At 32.7% G+C, this 2864-nt stretch overlaps 1 protein-coding gene across 1 annotated transcript; it reads left to right on the top strand.

Annotated features, from left to right (window-relative positions):
• Positions 1-236: 236 nt before the first annotated feature.
• On the top strand, positions 237-1662 carry LOC105460771 (odorant receptor 85f-like; the record flags this gene model as incomplete). Its single annotated transcript, XM_011707267.1, has 3 exons — positions 237-338; positions 1137-1295; positions 1497-1662. Coding segments are annotated over 3 exons (330 nt in total), but the record flags the coding sequence as incomplete, so codon positions are not given.
• Between the last annotated feature and the right edge of the window lie 1202 nt (positions 1663-2864).

Genomic DNA, 2864 nt, shown 5'->3' with positions numbered 1-2864 from the left:
ATTGATAAGCATTGCTATAAAACGTTTTGATATTCTAACAATCATTTTGACTTTTACACAAAATTATTTTGATTATTGAACAAAAATTATTTTCAGATCTGGATTCAGCAAAAGTGTTCTTTCCGTGCAGCGATGTAATTTAAGTGTAATATTTAGAATTCCAGCTGGAACAGCGAAACATTTTTCTGAGTGTATCGTGTGTCTATATCATATGTTGCAATCTTCTCTTTTAATAGCGGCAACCAATGTCAGTAAAATCGACGTTTTTGATCTTCTTCATGTCATCTCTCGCAAAAGTATATCTGTGTGCATGGCCAGCCGACCATTTGTTAAGTGCAGTAAGTTACATTTATATACAGTGACCGCCAAAAGTTTGGGGCCACCTAAATAATTTCCGAACGGTTCAATGGAAGTTACAATGGCAAAATATGTAATCTATTATTTGACATTGAAAAAACACCAACTTCAACTCTCCAAGGGAGATATAGGGGATTGAAAATCTTAAATGGCACGTGGGGTCGAGTGAGGGCTCGTTTGAAAGAGCTTTTCGAGACGAGAAGAACGCGAGGTCGTTGAGAGTTAGGTACGATTTTTTTTCGCAGAGTTATGCTCATTTGTAATATTGGTGTTTTTTGGCACTAGCGAGGCCCACGGCGAGGACGTGAGGAAGAGGCTTCGCGCATGTTCCTGAGTGAACAGAAATGCATGTAGAAAAGCGCGCGTGTGTGAGAAACATGCGCGAAGCCTTATCTTGCTCACGTCCTCGTCGTGAGCCGCGCTAGTGCCAAAAAACACCAATATTCAAATGAGCGTAACTCTGCAAAAAAAAATCGTAGAGATCTCGCGTTCTTTTCGTCTCGAAAAGCCCTTTCAAACGAGCCCTCACTCGACCTCACATGCCATCTAATATTTCCCCCTCCCCCTCCGTTCCCCTCGGAGGGTTGTAGTGGATGTTTTTAAAGTTAAATGATAGATTGCATTTTGCCATTGTGACTCTATAAATTTTAATCCAATATCTCGGACGGTTGAGAAAGTTAACTCTGAAAGTTATTTAAATGGCCCCGAACTTTTGGCGGTCACTGTATAGGGTTTGTAAAAAGAGCTCGATATATTTAGAAATTAATAAACTATTCTAGAGCACTGATATTGCACATGCTGCGTATAATTCATTGTGGTATGACGGAAAAGTTGATTTTCAGAAGAACTTTATAAACACTTTATTGCGTGCCCAACAACCTATAACTGTAAACGTACCCTGCATGCTACCGACTGTTTCGTTAAATTATTATGCCTCAGTGAGTCATTGATTTTATTATAGTATTTTTATTAACTGTATCATTACTTTTGTATTATTTGACAGACACACATGCCTGAGATAATGTTATGTTTTTTTATTACACACAAATTTCTCTCTACTTTTTTACCCAAATATATACCTACATTAATAATTAATGATTTAATTGTCCATGTTAAAAGAAAATTATTGCAATTTTTAGTACGTCTCAACTGCGTTCTCTTATCTGGCTACTTTTCGAATTATCCTTGAAGAAAACAATGAGAATTAATTGATTAGTGCGGATATATTATGGTGAGAATACATTATTTGTCTTGTATACGTATTTTTGTGTATAACAATTGGGTGTTTATATTATATAAAAAACGTATTTCTAAATAAAAGTTAAAGTAAAATCGCCCTTATTGACTTCGTCTTTAAATCGATATTATAAATTGATGTGATCATCTTCGCACAAAAAATTGCAATAAGACTGTCGTCTTGTTTGAAAGTTAAAACTTTAGAGCTTCTAATTAGTACAAAATATAATTTATTTTGAATTTAATTAGATTGTAAGATACTGTCTATTAAATCTAAAAATAATATTAATTTTTCTCTGAAAATCGACTCATCGTCTTTTACAATTAGTAATAGTAACCATATAGTTTAAATTACTATGAATCACAGTTTAGAATCAGAAAGTTATAGCGATTTAAAATAAATTGCATTGAAATATCATACACATATACATGGTTTGTCCGAAAAATAATGAGATTAATTCTGGAAAAATCGTTTTATTGAAAATACATTTAATATTTTTTAAAGTAAGATCCTTGAACGTCAATGTAGCAGTTCCAGCGTTGCTGACACTCTTCGTAGCAGCGCAGGAAGTCTTGACCGGACATATACCTTCCAGAACACTCGTCGCGACTGCTTTGACCTTTTTAATCATTTAAAAAATGTCCGAAACTGTTTTATTGTGATTATTAAAAAGGTCCAAGCAACCACGACGAGTGTTCTGTATGGCATGTCTGGTCAAGATTTCCTGCGCTGTTATGAAGAGTGGCAGTAACGCTGGAACCGCTGTATTGATGATCAAGAATCCTACTTTGAAAAATACCTGTTAAGTGTATTTTCATTCAATAAAATGATTTTTCAGAATTCATTATTTTTCATTAGTTTATTTATTAGTTTCATTATTTTTGGGACAGACCATGTATGTATTTTTTTCGCAAAGTCAATTACTATTCCATCTTCTTGTGTTAAAAAATAGAATATTAAAATTTTTTATTTTATAACATCTTACAATTAGATTTAAATGTTTATAATAATATATAATAAAATAAAAATATTAAGTAAATAAATAAAAATTCAAATGACAAATAATAAATATGTAATAAGTTACCCACATCAACAAATGATTGCTTTGTTGTCAAATAAAAATCTCAGAATTAATATATATATATAAAAACTCGCCTGCACTATTTTTTGAAGTGATTTGGGATTCAAAAAGAAGGAAAAAAACTATATACAATAAACATATATCCGGCAATAAGTAGTTTCCGAGTGATAGCCACGCTTATGTTAAAAA

The sequence above is a fragment of the Wasmannia auropunctata genome, unplaced genomic scaffold (assembly GCF_000956235.1).
Source record: "Wasmannia auropunctata unplaced genomic scaffold, wasmannia.A_1.0 LD316039.1, whole genome shotgun sequence".
Taxonomy (NCBI): Eukaryota; Metazoa; Arthropoda; class Insecta; order Hymenoptera; family Formicidae; genus Wasmannia; species Wasmannia auropunctata.
This window is presented reverse-complemented; position numbering and strand designations above follow the sequence as displayed.